The sequence below is a fragment of the Sturnira hondurensis genome, unplaced genomic scaffold (genome assembly GCF_014824575.4).
Source record: "Sturnira hondurensis isolate 20B ecotype Veracruz unplaced genomic scaffold, ASM1482457v3 Scaffold0014584, whole genome shotgun sequence".
Lineage (NCBI taxonomy): Eukaryota > Metazoa > Chordata > Mammalia > Chiroptera > Phyllostomidae > Sturnira > Sturnira hondurensis.
The window spans coordinates 293,456-312,774 of record NW_028087215.1 but is presented as its reverse complement, the minus strand read 5'-3'; the positions used below and the strand labels follow the sequence as shown (position 1 = coordinate 312,774).

The 19,319-nt window shown below is 39.7% G+C and overlaps 1 protein-coding gene across 2 annotated transcripts in view; it reads right to left on the bottom strand.

Moving 5' to 3' along the window:
• Positions 1 to 19,319, bottom strand: part of RASSF6 (Ras association domain family member 6) — a 56,222-nt gene that overhangs the window by 21,411 nt on the left and 15,492 nt on the right. For both annotated transcript variants that reach the window (XM_037063428.1, XM_037063429.1), the window contains exons 3-4: positions 4,726 to 4,804; positions 570 to 706 (exon numbers count right to left, since the gene is read on the bottom strand). In XM_037063428.1, the coding sequence (XP_036919323.1) occupies positions 570 to 706; positions 4,726 to 4,804 (216 nt within the window). The remainder of the gene's footprint in view (positions 1 to 569; positions 707 to 4,725; positions 4,805 to 19,319) is intronic.

Below are 19,319 nucleotides of genomic sequence, written 5' to 3'. Positions count from 1 at the left end.
GAATATTTATTGGTTTTTCTCATAATTGCAAAAGGTAATGAAAAAAATAGCCCAACTTTTTATTCAAGGTTCAGTTGCACAAACCCACACAGAGAACCGTCGTGTGCATTTATTGTGCTTCAGATGCATTTTGCTATGCCTCGCTGAACAGGGTCAGGACAATCAGGGAACCGTGATTAAGTCTCCTTTTTAGAAAGTAGAAAGAGCCCTTTGTTTCAAGGGAAATTTAAATTTTGACTACTTTTTTCTTGCCTTTACATTTTTTCTTTTCCAATGATGGGGGGCAGTATTCCAGGAAAGAAGCAATACAGTAAAGAGATCAAGGGCACAGGCTCCTGAGCCCATAGACCTGAGGTTCGGTCCAGTTCTGCTACATGGTGATTGGAGATCCTGTATAATTTCCTAACCTCTCAGAGCTCTGGCGACTGAACACCTGCTGCATAAGGTTGCTGAAGGGTTACATGAGGTTGAACATAAGCATTTAGTAGAGGTCCCACCTTTAAGACTGCATTCAATACAAGTAAATACGAAGATTATCTAGAGAATTCAAAACGTGAATAAGAGCTTACATTTTGGAAAAGCCATCTGGTGACTTCATAGTAAAAGAAGGGATTTGTTTCTCATCTTGTATTTTCAGCTGTATAGGCCGTTTTACTCCCCAGCAAATGTCCAACATTCCTTCAACAATTAGTGTATCATCTTCAGTCTAGGGAAGAAACCAATCATCTCAAACATTCTTGCATTATTTATAGAAGGCAGATGTTTTCATTGAAGATGTAGAAATTATGTAAGACATCTTAATAAACAAAAGCATAAATTTCCAAGTGGGATTGTTTGGTTTTTCTATTTATCTACAAAATAATTTTGGTTTTGAAACATTCTTTTCAATTTTTGAAAACAGCTATTACCAGTGAAGTAAGTCATAATGGTGATGACCTCCCTACCAGAGGGCACAGTATGTTAAAATGCTGTCTGGACACTGTGTTCTCTGGTTAAGTGGAAATTTAATTATCTATTTCTGTTTAACTTAAAATTCAAGTAGAATTAAAAAATGCACTAAATTAGAAATCAGAACTGTTGAGAGATTTAGTGGCTCTTTCTTTATTTTTAAACAGGAAAGTTTAAACTCACAAAGATATGCAGATGAGTGAAATAATGTATATGAAAACACTGTACAAAATAAAACAGAAATGATTGTTTTGAATACCATAAATAACATTTGAATGATGTCTCCTGAGTTGGAACTATTATTAAAAAAAGGAAACTCCATGCAAACAAAGAAAAATTAATGAACATCTATGAAATATTTACTTATTTAGAGGTTATAAATATTAATACCAAAGCATATTCCCATAGAACTTATTTTCTAATGTATTTTTCTCTTGTTTATGTAAGCCTTTGTGTTATTAAAGTAATGTGTTAGCACTATAGGCAATTTGGAAAGTACAGAAACTAAGCAGAGTCATATTCCAACCATCCAATAACTACTGTTATTATGAAAAATTGATTATTATAAAACAGAAATGACTCAATTTTTATTTGAGAGTGTAATGAAAACTCCAGACTGTGAGATCAGACAGTCTTGTATTCAAACTCTGGCTCTGCAACTTCCTAGCTGTGTGACCTCGGACAAGTTGCTGAAACCTTTAAACCAGGGTTGCTTCTTCAGAAGAATGAACATCACAGTGGTCCCTACATCATAGGACCTGGTATTTAATGCCTGTTCAAAGAATATTATTACTTATTATTTCTTTAGCTGATAAACCTACCTTGGAGCCACTTCTGAAACAAAGTTTTGATTTTTCCCATTTTTCAGTTCATATGTCAGATTGCTGAGAAGTCAGGTTACTAACAGTTGTTTTTAACAACCAAATAAAATTTGTTCTTTGAAATGTCAGTACATGATGCAGATAGTATGTTTCAATTATTGATGAATTAAATCCTGTCTTTGCCTAATGAGAATTCAATTAATCCCCTACATCAAACACTCAAAGAGTAACTGCTCTTCTGAGGTTATATGATTCTTGCTTGATTAGCCAAAGAACATATGTGCATGACCGACGGACACAGACAACAGTGTGTAATGGTCAGAGGGAAGGGGCAGGGACTGGGTGGAGGTGGGCAAAGGGGGGGAAATGGAGACGTCTATAACAGTATGAACAATATAAATAAAGAGGAAAAAAAGAAATACTCCAACTATCATGTAAGGAATATGAAAATGTTTTCTAATTTCAGAAAGCATCTCTTTGCAGATTATCCTTGAAGGCTTATTTATGCTTATATAATTTCCTTGTCCCAATTCTTAGGTCTCTTTTCTTCCACATCTACACAAACATCCTTGGTAATTTCAGGGATCTTCATACGTCATCTCTAAACAAATAGCTGCCAACTTTGTATCTCCAGCCCGAACCTGCCCCTTGAAATCCCGTTGTCACAGTGCCTACTTGACATCAAACTTGACCTGTTTCTGACTAACTCATGATAGTTCTTCCATAAATATTTTCTTCTCCCAGTCTTTCCCATTTTGGTAAATAGCACCCTCATCCTTCCAGTTGTTCAGGCCAATAATTTTACAGTCACCATTTATCTTTCTTTCATACTAAACATTCAACACAGATCCTATGAACCCTACCTTAAAAATATATCCCTAATATGACCACAGTCACCACATCCGCCACCATGATTCTGGGCCACATCATTGATGGCCTGGTTTATTTTAAGTTTCTTTCTGATCTACCTCATCCTTCTCCTGCCCCTCTGTATATTCCCAGTAGCCTGAAAGATCCTCTACAATGAATCCTTTCAGATAATGTCACCGTTCTACTCATAACTCCCCAGTGGTTTCCCATCTTATTCCAAGTAGAAGCTAAAGTCTTCACAAGACCCTACACACTCCTGGGCCTTCCCTTTCTCAGTTCTCTCTCTGCCTTCACTGTTCACTAATTCCCGTTCTCACAGGATTCCTGCTGCCCAGGCTCAAACTCTTCATTCAGGCTGTTTTTCTGCCAAACCGTGCATCTCACAGACTTCTGCAGAGTCTGCTCCCTCACATCTTTCAGAGTCTTTGAGCAAAGGCTCCGCCTTTCCACCTCATGTCGATTCTGGAGTCTGCTTCCGCTTTGAAGTTCTCCACAGCCACCATCACAGTCTGATACAGTACATTTTACTTCTGCCTCTTGTCTGTCTACTAAAATGTAAGCAGCACGAAGGCAGCACATTTCACCTAGTTTTAAATGCTGTATCCCCAGCTTACAGAGCAGTGTCTGGTGCCTGGTAGACAAGAACTATTTGTTTAATCCATTAATCAGAGATTAAGAAAGCCACACGTTACCCTTTATGGACTGCCCCTTTTGACGTCATTGTAAGTCAGGCAGAAGATTTGGGGAGTTCTGGAGTCTAACTTTGTTGACTGGTGAGCAAAGAGGGGAAGACTAAAAAACCTGATATTCTCACTGTATACTTTACTTCATGTAATTTTTAAAAATTACATGAGACATAAGATTTTGTTTCAAAATTATATGACTTTCCTATTGTGAATTGAGTACTAATTCACAGGTTTGGAAAGGGCCTGCCTCAACTTGTATGTTTATAACATCAAAAACCAAACACATTCTTAAAGATAACACACTTCTTAACACCATGAATTTTGTCAAAACTATAAAAGAAAATATAAATCAGCATTTTCTTAAGATTGTGATCTTTTCCTAAATTTTCTATTTTTATTAATTATGGATATTAGAGATCTGAGATATGGGCCAATAATAAAATAATTTAAAGTTTGGCTCATTTGTTTTTAAAGGAATTAGTTATTCTTATCTATATTATACTTGGGAAGATAATTGACACATCCAACTGAACTAAATTATTAAAGCTTATTAGTAAACAACAGAGTGGTTTGTAAATATCCTTCTGTCTCAGCTGCAGATTTAAGCCAAAACATGATGGCCTAAAGTCAATGTTCTACCATCAAATTTGAAGATTTAAAACAGAATATTAGAAAATTATAATGTTCCCTGGGACCAAGAAGATATTATAAATATGGGAAATAAGCAGCATTAGAATAAAAGACTGCATGGAGAGACTTGTGGAGAATGAGGCCTTCAAATGATTAAATGAATGAATGAATGAGAAAGAGAAAAGGAAGACCTAAGGCCAGTGTGTACAGTAGCCTGTCAGCTGCACCCCTAAAAATGCTTCTAGCTCCAGGACTTTCCTGAGTTGTTTCTTTAACATTTTTACTGTGACATGGTGCACGTTCGTTTTAACAACCAAATCAAACCGTGTTACAGATATGTCACGAGTGATCTGAGCGATTCTCCATTGGTGGAGACTTAACGTACCTTCAATTTTTTTTTCATTACAAATGATATCACTATGAAAATCCTTCTTTGTGTATTCTGGTGCATTTATAATAAAGCATTAGGATAGATTGCTGGTAGAATTGCTATCCATACACTATTTTTAAAGTAGAAAGCAGATATGTCACTAAAGTTATTTTTAAAATATTTATTCACAAAAAACTGCTTAGGAAGTCACAAATGTCCCAGGACTGGAATTTTTGTGATATACTTTAAAAAATTATGATCAAGTTTAAGATTAACCTGTTTCTCACAAACCATTTTTGCTGTTGGCTTATGGACTCCAACTCATCCTGACCACTCTGTACCTTTATGGGATTTTTTTTTTCTGTGAATCAACTGTATTGCATTTCTTTGATGGACTTACCTGTCCATAGGAAATATGCAGATTTTCCTGGTTCTCATAAAAAATGTTATAGGTCTTCAATAAAGAATTAAGTTGTTCCCTAAAAAAAAAAAAGTTACATTCAGTTACAATCTGTCTTTGGCTGTTTAACCGTGAAAGGCAATGATGATGCTTCCCGGTTATAAAGATGTGAGATGGAAAGAAGTGGTTCAGTGGGATCTTACTGTTCTGTCATTTTAATGTAATGGAGGTAGTTGAGAACTGAAGGCTTCTTAGGACCCCAAAAATGTTAGAGGTATTACTCTGTAAATAAATAGCTGAAGAAGGGATGGGACTGAGGACAAAGGTAGTGAGGAGAGTGCTCTACAGCACAAGGCACCTGTAAAATAGAGATTTGGCTTTGCATTCCTTTTTTGTTTTGCAACATTTAACCAACCTAAGTGAAGCACCTAGGATTTGTCTGGCATCACACTTCCCACCAGAGACAGAGCAAAGGTTCAGAAAGGGTTGCTGCTTCTGAAGTATTTGCCCCTTTGTGACCCATGGGTTCTGAGGTGGGAGGGAGGGGGACCGCTGTTTCCTGACACACCTCCATCCTTCTCCCTGTGCCACCACAGCCCCAAATGCTTATCTGACCTGTTTTGTTGGTCCAACTATTGTGTCTCACCTGGATCACTGCAAATTTCCTAAAAGCCCCCCTGTATCTGTTTGTCTATTTTCAACAGCAGGAGTTATTTTAATTTATACTTGATCTTATCTCTCTTTTGTTTAGACTTCTCATTATTAATACCAGCATCCTTCCAATGACTTCCAAGGCCAGATGTGACTTTCACTGCTGTTATACCTTTGATCTCATTTCTTCTCTCTCCTCCACTCACTACTCTCCATCACTAGCTGCCTTGATGTGGCTCGAACACTCCAGGTACCTCAGGGCTGCTGTACTTGATCCCTCTGTCCTGAATGACCTTTCCTCCAAACCTCCACAATGTCAGCATATTCGTTTTTTAAAAATATTTATTCAAAAGTCATCTTCTCAAGAAGTCCTTCTTGACCACCAATCTAGAAGTTTTCCTTTTCAAACATTTATCTCTTTGCTTCTGCTGCTTAAACACCACTTATCCTCGTATATATTTTACTTATACTCTTGCAGTAGATATATATTCCTATGTATTATAAGAATATATACTTTGTAATATCATCTTATATTCTGCCCCCATTATCCTCTGCTAGACTACACCTCCCCAAGAGTAGGCACGTCTGCATGTTTTGTTCATGCTCTATTTCTTGTGCCCTGAACAGGGCCAGGCACAGAGCGAGAACTCAGAAAATGCTGGTCGAATGAAGTGATCAGAGAAATCTCTATTCCTAAAACAACAAAACATACTGGTGAAAAAGGAAAAGCCTTTTTTTAAAAAAAGGAAGTGAATTTATGTGGGAGAAATCTTATGATATTAATCTTCCAAATATATCAATCACTAAAAATCCGTGCTCCTTAATATGTCTCTCTCTTCCATAAAAAATCTTGGCCCCACAAAAGCAGGGATTTTGGTCTGCCCAACAAAAATTCATTGATGCCTTTGCAGTGCTTAGAACAGAGACTTGCTCCTGGTAGTTTCTTATTCAATAAATACTGAATATTGATGGACAGAATTAATGCATATTGTTTTACATGTTTGGGATCACATTCTTTTTCCATCTGACTACTTTACCTTGTCATTTTTTCATGTGCACATTTCCAAGGATCAATACACTCCACACAATCACCCCATTAAAAATTTCTGCAGCATTCTTGCATGCTATTGTTCCACGTCCCAACTGGGTGACATTAGAATTTTAGTGTTAATAAATACTTCTGTTCTAAATATCGATGAGCACGCTGATTTTTGTGCCTTGGAATTATTTCTGTCGGGTCCTTCCTAAAAATGATAGTACCAGTAAAGATCGTAAACACTTTTAGAGCTCTTATCATTGAGGGCCAGAGCAGCATACAGAAATTTGGGATTCGCTTGGGATGCAACTTCTGATATGCTGAGCTGTGAGAGTTGTTATTAAAGCAAATGAATTTTTACATAATCGTATTCCCTCAGCTTCTGTTTCTGATAAAACTGCTCAACAAGATATAGTACAAGTGTCCTTCAAAGTGTTTACCTCAGGATTATGTATAATTAGAAAAATTATTCTCTGGGAACAAGCTATTTGGAAAATGTTTCTGTATCTGAACAAAATCTTTCTCCACAGAAATAAGCCTCCAAATGACCCAGGCAATTGGCAGACTGTGGTCCTGGGCCATCTGCTTCTTGTAAATAAAGTTTTATTGGAGTACAGCCACACTAATTTGTTGGCTTATTGTCTATAGCTGCTTTCCTGTTAGAACTGCAGAGTTGAATCATTGTGTCAGAAACCAGATGTTCCACAGACCCTAAAATATGTATTACCTGGCCCTATGCAGAGAAAGTCAGCTAACCCACCAAATATCACAGAAGTCTCCCCCTTTTTCTTTTTCTTTTCTTTTCTTTCTTTCTTTCTTTCTTTTTTTTTACTACAGGCAGGATCTTTCTGACTGTCAATGATATTTTGAAGAAATACTGGAGTCTGGGAGAAGAGTAGAGCAAGCTCAGCCAAATAGTGTTGAAATAAAATTAGGTAAATTAATGGTGCAATAAAGTGAGGAATTAGCAAAGAATATTCAGAAGTTAGCTGAACAACTATATCAATGGTGAGTGCACACCAAACACTGAAAGATGATCACATTTCAATTATATGTTTCTGATCAGAGGACCTTTTAAAGATAATCCCTTTATACAGCTGATGAAACACTGGGTCTGATACAACACAGACTAAAATGCAGCTTGTACATTCCACGTTGACTCGTTGGCATGAGGAGCAGAAGGAGCTGAAATGTTATTGTCAGACTGACCATCTGCTGACTGATTCCAACCATGTCCCCTAACGGAACACCTGTACTAGTGGTCATTCATTCATACATTCACTGCGTGATCCCAATCAAGAGGCCTCAGGGTGAATCCTCCTGAGGGTGAGTGAGAGCTCAGAGGAATAGATGTACAACAAACTCTGGAGGGTAGGAATTAAATCAGGAAGAGGTGAGGAGCTGACCAAGCAAAGTATACAGTCACAAGGACATGTAGCTCTTTCTATAGTTGTTGTGGAGAAAGATCAAGGAGTTGGGATTCTGAGTATGACATGTAAAATGGAGAGTGGTAAGCAATGAGCTAAAGAAGCAGATAGGAAGCTCATGAACCATTTTAAGAAGCTTAGAATTCACCCTACAGGCAATGGGCAAGAAAAAGACATGAGGAGGCTTAGGGACACTAGAGAACTTAAGGAAAACGGATTTCAGGACAGGACAAGATGTAGCAAGATGAGTGGCACCATTGCAACAGTACTGGGATAGAGAGGCAGGAATTAGGCTATGTTTCATGGAAAGGTGACCAGATGTCTCACATACATGGAAGGATCTACAGTCTAAAAGGGACCAAAAATAAGTATAGGGACTGTGTGGTTTAGGAAATCCAAAGGTAATCACCAAAGTGTCATGTAGGCAGCCCTAGTCAGGAAAGGGGACACTGATTTAATGTACACCATGAACTGTCAATGTTAACTGTAACATATTTTTAGGGTACACTTAAAAGTTACATATGGACTGCCCCCCCAAACAGAAAAGAGAACCCTTCCCTCTCAGCACACAAAGAGTTCACACAACTACAACCAGATTGCCTGGCAACAATTCAGTTGCCCGAACAAAGCTATAATACGGGTGATAAGAAACGGATCCCAGCTCTAGTCTCCGCTGATGAATACGTGGCATGTGGAAGCCACAGGGAAACCCAGGAGGCAGATGCGAGGTTCACTCAGACAACCTGTACATTTTGTGTGATATGTAAAAAACTGACTTTCTAAGATCTGAATGCTTTTTAGCAAACATCACACAGTAAATAATCTGGATAGTGTTTTTTTTACAAAACTAGGGCATGGCAGACTTCCACGTAATCTGGATATCTAACAACGTGAACACAGAATCGTAATCTTCCCCAGGACAGACCCTGGCACTGTTCCCGGGCAGTGCAGGGCGAGGATCCTGATAGATGCTGATGGGCACCCAGAATTCCTCCCTGAAGTTCCGGGGAGAGTGCTAGCCAGGGGGAAATTTAACACGGGGTGACCGACGTAGAGGAAGGATGCAGAGGAGAGCGCAGGGCTCCTGTTCCTTTAAGGCTCCCAGCTCAGTTTTAATGAGTAATAACAGATCCGGTGTTACGTGTAAAATGCTTATGTGTACTTTGCACTTTGTGGTCTGCATTGCAGCTGCTCAGCAGATGGGAATTACCCACATTCTGATGTTTGCTGTGAAAAACAGACATAGCAAGAAATTAGTTCCTCAATCTTATCAGGCTATTTAGTTGCCTGGAGGAAAACCATTTTTACTGGCTTTTATAAAGCTCTCATATGCATAGATATTGGACAGCATGATGTGTGAAAGTGAATTATGCCCTATGTAGATAAAACAGATGCCAAATGTTACTCTTATTTTACTACTGATTTACAGCATAATTAAGTGGATACTGAATTCCTTTCCTGGAAACCAAAAATCCCTGTCCTGTTCTTTACTAAGTGATTCTTACAGTTTGGATTCGCTGAAGGCAAAGCATAAATACTATTGTGTATTGTATTCCAGTGCGAACTTCAGAGACTGCCACATGACACAAATTAAACTTCAGAGGAAAATACAGCCCAACATAGTCACCGAAGGCATGTTTGGTCATGACTATTCTTCCTGAGTTTTTGTTGCTCCTGCCTCTTGGAGTCTTGCTGGAAAATGTTCAGTCTCCAAATCAGGCAGCCACTGAACTGCAACATGAGAGCAGCTTTGGGAAGAACATTCCACTGTGCGTTCTGCCTTGTTTCAGAGCAAGTAGCTAAAGTATATGAAAGAGTCTCTTCAAAGAGATGAAAAACTGAGGCAGAATAAGAATGCTAATTTGCTCTTTTACTACAAGTTTTTCTCCTCTGAAAAAGTACCTTCTCATAAATGATTTTGTTTATAATGTTAAATGTTAGCAATGAGATCGACAATTGCATGTGAAATTCAAAAAACAATTTAAACTTATGTATGTCTTCTAAAATAACTATGACTTAAACATGTAAAAGTAACAGACCGATCATTTGCTGAGAATTAAGGTTGTAATTTTTATTTTACATGTTGTAGTTCTTATACCTCCCAAAGTGTATATAATGAGTGCATAATACATTCATAATGCTTTCATAATTCTACTTCCATAAAAACATAATATTAGGCCTCTATGTCTGGGAAAATGTGGAACCAGGAGAGAGGAGAGCAGAGAATAAGTGCAGGCTCATCATGACCACATTTACCAAAACAAACCATCATTTCATATTTCTGAAGTCTGCAAGCAGTAGCAGAATTCTCATAACCCACTTTACCCGTCATTACTGTCAACCTGAATCCTGGAATTATAACTGCAACCTTTGCAGCCCCTCTTCAAGAAGTGACCACAGCCCGGGGTCGTTTTTGCCTTAGGCTTCATCTCCTGCCTCAAAGGATGAGGAAAGAATGCCTTTCAACCTTTGCATGGAGACCTTGCCCAGCCAGCAAAGTAGGTTATGTGCATTTCCATTGCAAATGAGGGCCTGGGTTCCACAGTCTGAAACCTGAGAAGATGGAGAGAGGGTGATCATCTTGACTGAAGTGAAAATGCAAAACCTAAATAACCAGAGAGCTCCAAATTTGCCTAACTCTCCCCGACTTGCACTGAAGCCTCCACCCTTTTTGAAAAGGAAGGGTTTCTAACATTTCTGGCAACTTTTTACTAAGGCTATCACTGGTTATTGCTGCTGGTTGGGGTGAGAGTGTCTGTGATTTGTTTGCTTTGTTCTTCTAAGCAGTTCTGTTTTAAGACCCTAACCCTCCCTTCGGTGCCGACAACTGATAATTTAAAAAGTGGGGCAGGGTCAGCTCGGGGTGGGGAGGAGGGCTAGAGGGAGTGGAAAGAGAAGGATCTGAAAGTTTCTTAATCCAATCATGACCAGACCCGTCCGTCTCCATTACATAACCCACTCTCGGGCTACTTTTGGCCATTTTGTAACTCTCGTGTTTTCTGGGCCTTTTGTTCACCTTTTCAAGGTTACCCCTGTAAACCGTGGCCCCGGAGCCTTTAGCGGATGGAAGTATCGACTTCTCTCGGGCCTGCAACTCCTAGACTCAGATAAGAACAAAAAGAGTAAGGAACAATTTTACAGTATTAAGAAGAAACTTGAAGTAATGGCTAGGCAATAAATAAATACAAAACAAAGAAAAACACTTAAAATGTGTTTTGATGATAAAAACTTGCTAAAGAGAATGCCTTTGGCTAGTCCGAACGTGTCACTACATTTAATTAGACGTGGAAGAGGGGATAAAATGGGAGGGGCAAAGAAAGACTGTATCATTTATTGAAGTCCTAGTTTTCTGAAGAAAACAGGAATGTGCTCTGGCTCTGATGCCTGATTTTTTAAGAGAGTCCTTTTATAAGGGTAAATGTCAGTATTTGACACTTTAACACACTAGCATATTTCACAACTACCTCAGATGGGGGTAGACACTTAACTAAGCCCTCTTCCTCTGTGGTCTGGCATCTAAAGAATTTTATGAAAGAAGTTTGTGAACAGGGAAGAAGCGTGAGGAAAATATATGCTTTATAATCTTCTCTGGCCTGAAACGCAGAGGTATGGTCTTTGGTTCAGGATCCCCAACGCCATACTCAAATCAGTATGAATCTTTACATTTCTATTCTAATCCGCAGCAGGGACTTAAAACTACTTCTGCTTCGATTAAATCGAACCTGTTTGTTGTTGTAGCTGACTCTTTTGGAGAGAACAGGTAAACGTGTAATGCCCGAGAAAATACACTGCAAAAGCTACAAAACAATGTTGTGTCCTGTGTGTGCGGACAACATGAAACACGGTGGTACGCGGGCTAATGTTAGCTCAGTGCTTCTAAAACTGGAACCAACACCAGAACTACCTGAGGGGCTTGTTGAAACACAGAGTGTGAGTGGCCCCCCAACGTTTCTGACTGAGTAAGTCTGGGATGGGTCCTGAGAAGACGCATTTCTAACATGTTCCTAGGTGATTTTGATGCTGCTAGGCTACAGCTCACCTGTTGAAATCTTTTCTTTTAGATGTTAGGATCCTGAGAATCAGTGTGATATTTTCTTTTAGAGAAAAGCAAGTCTTTTTACTGGCAGATTGCAGGTTGAAATAGATGGTTATTCCAGTTAAAACTTTACTAGTTACAAGTGACTGGCCACTAACACTTCTGCTTCTTTCTCCCCCGTTACCGAAGGAAGAACCCTGTGCTTTCAGACCTTCCTGGGAGGATGTTTGTTGTAGTTTCCTACTGCGGCTGTTACAAATTATTACAAACAGCCTTGACTGGTGTAGCTCAGTGGATTGAGCCTGGGCCTACAAACCAGAGGATCGTGGTTCGATTCCCAGTCAGGGCACATGCCTGGGTTGCAGGCCAGTTCCCAGCAGAGGACTCATGAGAGGCAACCATATATTGATATTTCCCTCCCTCTCTCTTTCCCTTCCCCTCTAAAGATAAATAAATAAAAATTTTTAAAAATAATGTCTTCACTGTATGCAAACTTGCAAACTGGGTTTTTTACCAACCCCCCCCCCCCACAAATTATTACAAACATTGTGGCTTTCAACAGCACAAATATGTATATTAGCTTACAGTTTTGTAGGTCAAAGAGACCTACAGGTCAGCAGAGCTGTATTCCTTCTGAAGTTTCTAGGGGCGAGTACATCTCCTGGCTTTCTTCAGTTTCCAGGGTGTGCCCACATTCCTTGGCTTCTGGCTCCCTTTTCCACCTTCCACGCCAGCACTGGCCCTTGAGTCATTCTCACCAGCAAAACCCTGACCCTGGCTCTTCTCAAATAGCTCCTTTACAAGTACACTGGCTTTAATCTCAGCTGATTAGGAACCTTGATTCCACCTGCAATCTTAATTCCCTCTTGCCATGTAACGTGAAATAGTCATAGCTTCAGGGGATCATTTTGGGGGGGTGCCATTATTCTGCTTATCATGGACTTAAGAGTGCCTCCTATCTAAGCAGTGTCGGGACACCTGGGAGACATCTTGTTAGAAATCAGAAGTTGTATTTTTAACAAAGATCCCCAGGAAATTTGCATGTACATGAAAGCTGAGAGAAGCCCTGATGTAGGTAATCACCTTGCTCCTAGATATGAATCTGTATTTAAGGGTAGCACATGTCAAGTCTAAATACTAAATTCCTGACTCAGTTTTTTGAGGTAGGTTACTGCCACACTCATTCATAACCACCCAACATTCGTGGAAGAATTACTGTGTAGCAGACTACACAATAGATGCTGGGAGCACTGCAATCTGTACAACCAATGAGGCCCCTGAAGTGAGGGGACTTACTTTCTGGAGGAGGAAGACAGAAGAAAATAGAAGAACAAATGAAGAAATATGCTAAGTTTATAGGGGGATAAGTGCCAGGAGAACAATAATACAAGATCACGCGATGCAGTGCACCGAAGAGGACATTTTAGACAGGGTCATCAGGAGGCCCGAAATGTTAACCAGAAACCTCAGTGACGGAAAAGAGCTGGCCATGAAGAGCCAGGGAGACTGTTCCAGGAAGGAGACGCAGGCCGAGTCCTCTGTGCCGGACTAAGCTTGGCGTGGTGGAAGGAGAGAAAGAGGGGAAGAGGGGCTAAAGGTCCTCCAGGCTAGCTCATGTTGGGCCTTAGAGATGCTTTCTGGTAAGGATTCTTCTACAGAAACCTTTAAGGATTTAAGCAAGACACGGTGACTTAATTGTAAAGGAAACTTGTGGCTGCTGGGGGAGAATGGACTGTGGGGACAGGAAATGGAAGCAGGATGCCCAATTACAAGGTGGTTGCAGTTGTCCAGGCAAAAGATAATGATGGCTTGGGCTAGATGGTGAGAAGTGGTTGGATTTTGGAGACGGAGCTGACTGCACTTGCTGCGCAGCTGGGTATAGACACGAGGGAATGGACCAATGAGATTGGTATCTAACTTCTATTGGGGGATGTAGGTTCTCATTTTTCCATGAGCTAAAGTCTCCAGTACATGCCTTATAGATTTTTTAAAAGCTAGTTGAAAAGTAAACACTATCGTGCCACACAACACCTGTCATTATGGGAACAGATGCAGGCTGGTTGTAAAACACACCCTTTGTGTATGAAGAGCTGGGGGTTCTGTGCTTATTAAGGATGACGGGGCGGACTCCACAGTCTGATGCCCTTTGTTCCTTTGGGATCAGGAAACCATGTCTATTTAGTCTGCTAATGAAGGCTTTCAGTTATTTTGCTGATATGCCTTTCAGTCTCTTGGATTGTTGGGATTGCCACAAGAGTGTCTGAAGCACAACAGGTGATCATGGATCTTGAGGTCCATCCGAGTGAGTGGGAGCTAGACAGGAGCTTTCCTTACCTTCCTCTTCTGTGATGCTGTCGTGGCTTTGACCATTGGTTCTCCTTCCATTTGAGAACATTTATATTAGATAACCACCTTGTTTCTCTTCTGGGCATCCTCCGACTATTCTGCATACTCTATACAGCGTATATAGAACACATCTCATTATATCATCGGCGTTGTTTAACATCCTTAAATGTTTCCTGTTGCTCTTGGATAAAAACCCCTAATGCTTATCACAATAGGTAAAGTCCTGCTTGGTATTTCTTCCTCTTTAGCTTCCTTTCAAAAGATGCTTTTCCCTATGTCCTGTACCTGGCCACACTGAGTACCTTCCACTTGCTAGAACTGTGTTTCCTCTGGCCACAAACATTTTGGGCTAACTCTCAGAGTTAGAAATGTTCTCCTGCTTACTCCCTTAAACTTGCCAGCTCCATCCTCCTTCAGATCTCTGGACCCTTCCTGCTTCAGCTGGGTCCTTATTCTCCCCTAAAACTGGGTTCCTTTCCTTTTGAACACTTACCCTCAATTTGTTGTCAGGCTTTTAGACCTGTGGTTCTCAAAGTGTGATTCCCAGACCAGTAGCCTCTGTACCACCTAGGATCTTGTTAGGCAAATGATCACTCCAACCTGAACCTACTCAGTCGGAAACTCTGGGAATGGAGTCCAGCAATCTTTAGTTCAATAAGCTCTCTGAGTGATTCTGATAAAGGCTTGAGTTGGAGATCCATCCTGAGACTGCCGTGGTCTGTTTTTGCTCAAAATTCCATACCCCACCTTCTAATACAGCTTCTGGCTTGCAAGATGCTCTCAGTAATTATTTATTTAGGGAATAAAACATAGAAAATTAAATCCTGGCTCATTTTTAAAGAGAAAAAAATCTTTCACCACTGTAACTAACATATCCAGAAATTCAAGAATTCAAGTAAACTCCGTAGGTTAATGTATTTCTAGACTTTTTAAATTTTTATTTTATCAGACTTTCTATTGAAATATTTTTAGTTTATCTTGGACAGAAAGATGATCTTATTGTTCGTTAATGGATTGAAGTAGTGAGATAGATCAATGTAAAATACTGGGAATAACAGTCATAATGATATGCTTAATGATTATTGACAATATAATCTCATTGAAAAATGTCTGATATGAAGAAAGCTTAAAAGTGAACTCTTTCACACATCTGGGGGTACATTATGGACCTTTTCTGATGTAGTAACAAATGTGATATCCCAATTTTCTGAATGAAAAGTTCTTTTATTTTCACTAGGTCATCAAACATAAATAATAAGAATTTTAAAATAAATTTTTAAAAACAATCTCCACATAGAAAAAAATTTCTCACTCTTAAAAAAGATGGCTCTAAACATGAACCAGACATTTTCCTTGGCTTATTTTAGAATCTCGTCTCCTTATAAAACTATGTCTGAGAGGGCTGGCTCCCTCCCCCTTAATGAGAGACGTGGAGGGGACTTCACGGAAGTGGTGCTCTCTCTTTCCAAACCTACAGGCAGGGCATGCTGGGGCACGCCCTGTGTGCTCTAGTTCCTTTGCTCAAGAGAAGGTCCTGGCCATGAACTTGACAAATATTGCCCTCAGGCTTTCCCAGCCAGGCAGCAGCAGCCTCTGAACACCGGTTCTTTGTGCTGAATTTGTGCTCAGAGGTGCAGGTGGCGGGTTCCTTTGTTTCAGCAAAGGGTGCTGGCCAACGCACTTGGAAGAAACTGTTTGGAATAATGTACTTTCTGCTAAAATTTATTACATCATGCTAATTAAAGTTATTTACTAAGGACAGGAATGTGCACGTGCCTCGTGGGCTGCCTTTGGAAAGGTGGCAGCCTGCAAGGGTTTGTATTAGGTTCCTAAGTAGAAGAAAGAGTCTAACAGCTTTCCAGAGTGAAATCCAATCTGCTTTTGAACACTGAATTCACACTTTTTTTTCAAGCACAGGGCTGGCATTTACTCACCTCTAAAGTGCCCTGATTTCAGCCTAGGACTGAAAATGAAAGCACTTCAAAAGCATTCATGTGAAACCATTTTTTAAGAAATCAGCTCCCTTTGAATATTAACCAGGTGAAACAACAGAGTAGTGAGGACCCCGGGGGAAATGAAACAGCAACTGGAACTCAGTCATGTGAGCATGAAGCTAATGTGCACTAACAGCCTTCGCTCAAAGAAGGTTCTAAATTCAGAATTCTCACCTGGTAGTGAGACAAATTTTATACTGATTACGGGTCTATTAATATTAAAACATTTCATTTTATTGATCACATGTAGTTCAATACATGTGAAACTGGCTAAAACTAAAATGAAACTGGCTAAAACTAAAATTTCTATCAAGCAGATTCTATTTTTGTATTAATTTCCATTATTTTTGTGTATTTCTGTGGAAAAAATAAAAATCCCTTAATAAGTTGGCAACTGTCTTGTTTGCTAGGACAATGACTAGTACAGAGGAAGAGCTGAATAACTACAAGTGAGTAAATCAATAAAGGTGTTTGCCAGATTTGGGCCGTGTGAAATGTCATTGGTAGTCATTGCTTTTAATGTTTCTGGCCACTGCTTTGTAAAGACTTCCTGAGGCTCCAAGAACTTGGTTTGTTCCAGGTGGTCTGAAGTCCTCAGGCTTCCATCCTTTCCTGCTCCAAGCAGTGACTCTTAGACTTCATGGTGCATCGGAGCCACCCACAGCGTCTGGGGTGGAACCCAGGACCTGCGTTTTTCAGAAGACTCTGGTTGGGAGGCAGGTGGCTCAAGGACCACATTTTGAGAAATGCTGACTTCAAGTCAGGTGTTTGTATAAATACTATATTTTACTTTGCCATCTGGAGTTCCAATTAATACATAGATAGTAGGGTCTGGAAGTGGCTCTGGGTTATAGAAGATAAACTATAAGTCCTCATTTCAGTCAATTAAACATGGGACACAAACTAAGGGTCACTATAATTACAGACATTTCTTTGGAAGTACCCTCCTAAAGATATATAGTTTCATTGTGACATATTTACTGCAGGCTAATTATAAAGTGGGCAGGCACATAGATTCTTTAATTTTGTTAGTTTTCTTTCTCCTATTATATTCCCAATTATTAGAAAGTATTTATAAAAATATTTCCAGAGGTGGAAAACAGTGTAGAGTGACTTTTAGGCTATTTTGTAGGAAAGTGATGAACACATTCCGGCTGAGAGCTGTGGCTGTGCTATAATAAGTAATTATTCCTGTACTGTGTTCCCGACTTTGGGTAAGTCCAAGTACCATCTGTTGTCAAAGTTTTTCTAATCAAATTCTCTTTTTAAGGAAGTGTTTTATTCATCCTGAGCAATAAGGTTTGTACAATCAAAAATTTCATGTGTGCATTATACTTGTCTAATGTTTTCCATGAGTGTTCAAATAACACTCAATTATCTGTGTTTCACTTAGAATCAGCCAGATGCCCTCCGACCTTGGGAAACAGGATGCAAAAGATGCTGGGGGCTAACCCTCCAAGGGTTCATACATTGCACCTCAGGACACCAACCATCTGTTAGGAGACAACCCCAGACCTAAGCCGTTGGTGAGAGAGAAAACTCATCTATTGTTTTCAGAAAGCTAATTTTTGTAGCGATAACACCAGATTTATTTGTACTCTGATCCAGTATTTCTACTTCTGTGAACTAGCCGTTGTGTATTCAAAAAGTTGGAGCCATCCTGAGGGTTGAAAGGAAAGGAATGAGTCTATTAGGATGCTTCTATATCATCGAATGCTGCAATGTCATTACAATCATCTTTAGAAAGATTTTTAATGGTAAATGAAAATATTTCTAATATAGTGCCAGGTGTGTAAAACAAGATGCAGTATGATCTCAACTATGGCAAATAGAATGCTTACCAGATGGGGAATATGGCCAAATTAAATAGTGGATATGTTTCCTCAGTAGTGAGATTATGCATAATCTTTATTTTTTAAGTCTATATGTTTCTAGAGTTTCTCAGCTTTTACAATTACATAAAAATTAATATATAAAATACAATAATTTATCAAATTATCAAATCATCATACTTAATAGTTTGTAAATAAATATTTTTAAAAAACAAGTATACAAATACTTAACACAGGCTAATTAAGCTCTCACTGAAGTTCAGGGAAAGTTTCAAGGGGAAAGTGAAAAGCTGAGACTGGGAAACAAAATATTACAAAAGAAGTTGACGGTAAATTCTAGTGTCTATGTCAGTGAAAATTTGTGATTTTCACACTCTGACTCCACAGATGAACAAAAGAAGGGCATGTGGCCATCCAGGGCAGCATTACCATTGGCTGGTCACAGCTCCAGTGAGATTGACATGGAGCTTATTAGAACTGAACTAGGGGCTCTAGAAAGGTGGAAGAAAACTGTTCTAGAGAAAGGACTAGGAGGAAAAATAACCTAGGAAATAAAGAGAAATGCATGCATACCAATGACAGGAGTCAGCCAGGACAGAAATTCCCCCAAGAGCAGACAGGAGTCAGGGAGGCCATAGGAGCTTCTCTATGACATTTGTCTTGAGGTTTTTTCGGGGAAGAGAGATTGATGCCAGGGTGTGCAGACAGAGGACTGTGGAGGGAGTGACCTTGTACCTGTTTAGAGCATATTTTAATCTGATGGTAAGGGTAAGTCTAAAAATTTGAGTGAGAAAGGCCCTTGCTTCCTCAGGAATTCAGGCAGTAGAGCTGCTGCATCCGGTGAAGTGACTCAGGGACCACCAACGGCTGCACCCTCAGCGGTTGTAACCTGAGAGGTGGGCCCAGGAGCAGTTTAGCAATGCACTGCAGGGGCAGAGGGGAGTCATGATTTCATGAGCTGAACTGAGTCATCCAGAGTTGAACAACAGGACAATATATATGCAGGGCTTTGTACATTCTTTTCTTATGCTCTGTGCTTTTCCTTCTCTGAAGTCTCCCCCTGGTATGATAATTTTTAAATTTGTTTCCCTGGTTGGTTAAACTGACACAGCACAAAGGCGTTGAGGCAAAAAAGAACACTCGTGTTGACCCAGGGCTGTCGTCTTTGGAGACACTTCCCTTCCTTCCGTAATTTTCTTTGGGAGGAGGCAGATGCGGTAGGGCTCTCACCGGGTTCTTCCCTTTCTGTCACTCTCTTGGGAGCCTCTTAGC